The sequence below is a fragment of the Aplysia californica genome, unplaced genomic scaffold (assembly GCF_000002075.1).
Source record: "Aplysia californica isolate F4 #8 unplaced genomic scaffold, AplCal3.0 scaffold00626, whole genome shotgun sequence".
Taxonomy (NCBI): Eukaryota; Metazoa; Mollusca; class Gastropoda; order Aplysiida; family Aplysiidae; genus Aplysia; species Aplysia californica.
The window spans coordinates 215076-216488 of NW_004797896.1; the positions used below are offsets into that span (position 1 = coordinate 215076).

At 43.5% G+C, this 1413-nt stretch overlaps 1 protein-coding gene across 1 annotated transcript in view; it reads left to right on the forward strand.

The window, feature by feature from the left end:
- LOC106013033 overlaps positions 1–1413 on the forward strand; it is a gene marked incomplete in the record, with an annotated part of 7821 nt that overhangs the window by 3185 nt on the left and 3223 nt on the right. Inside the window, 2 exon segments of the mRNA XM_035972253.1 lie at positions 4–189; positions 788–970. Of these exon segments, the coding sequence (XP_035828146.1) occupies positions 4–189; positions 788–970 (369 nt within the window).

Consider the following 1413-nt stretch of genomic DNA (forward strand, 5'->3'; position numbering starts at 1 on the left):
CAGCCAGCGTGTCTGTAGTGTCCAGTGGGCACGTGGACGTTCTGTCCCTTCTGAAGCCAAACGTCGACCCGCCCTTCTGTCCAGGCCGATGTAAGACGTCTGACCTCAACGCCTGTCTGCTCAACGGACACAAGTGTTCCAGGCAGCAGTACTGTCACGTGACCAAAGACGTTTATGGAGACGTCTTCGGTGGGTTGTTTATTGTCTGGGAGTTGAGGCATAAGTGAATAAATGAATGAATGAATAAATGAATGAGAGGGTGAATGAATGAATGAATGAATGAATGAATGAATGAATGAATGAAGGAATGAATGAATGGATGATTGGATGAATGAATGAATGAATGAATGAAAGAATGAATGAACGAATGAAGGAATGAATGAATGGGCTTTATTTGGCAGTATTAATTTAGAATAAATTATGTTCTCAAACGCACAGAAAGATACTGTTTGAAATAGAGCAACATGGTTGGTTTTTAAGAAGTTGCAAATGTTTGTGTTGACCTCAATTTCCGTTGACATTTTATTAAAGTTATGTTTTTCAACACATTCGTTGATTTACTTCATACTGATAAATAAGACGTTCTCCTTGTTGGACTTTTTTTTCTTCTAAATTATGTTGAAATTAGTCGAAAGATTGCCGAGCTATTGCCCTTATAGTGAGTCTTTCTTTATTTCTAGACGTCCGGTACATTTCAAAACAACCCCCCCCCCCCTCCTTTTTCTTTCTCTTCCAAAAAAACAAACAACCCCAAACAAACAAAAACAACCATAACCAAAAACACCAGGTGTCTGTAAATCCAACCTGCTTCACACCAAATGCATCAACGACATGATGTCCGCACCGTGCGGAGCCCACCAGCACCGTATCTCGTGCGTTCAGTCGTGCTGTGCCTCCGACAAGTGTCTCCAGAACCACGGGTTTGGCGCAACCACCACCACACAGATCCCGCGTACCACCACCCCGACAGGTGTGTTGTTAGTTGTGATTTGTTTTGTGATGTTGGTTGTTGTTGTTGTTGTTGTTGTTGTTGTTGTTGTTGTTGTTGTTGTTGTTGTTGTTGCTGTTGATAATGTTTTTTGCACAGGTGGCGACCGAAGCCTACTCTTATCGATTTTAAACAACCAAGGGATCTTTAACATGCGCAACTTGCACACGGGCCCTCCGAGATTTTTCGCCCTTGTCCGAGAAGGCTAGGTGTAGATCTTTCTTACCTGAAGATCTGGGGTGTGATTGAAAGACAGCAGTAAGACGGAGCCAAGGAATAACAATAGAAGTAGCAGAAAGAGTCAAGAGCCCAGAGGATGAAGGAAAGGAGATGAGGGGGTGGTCGCAGAAAGTGGAGACGAAATGACCCGGAACTATTAAATGAGAAGCGAACACCTTTACCTCTAGGCCACAAGAGCCCCCCCC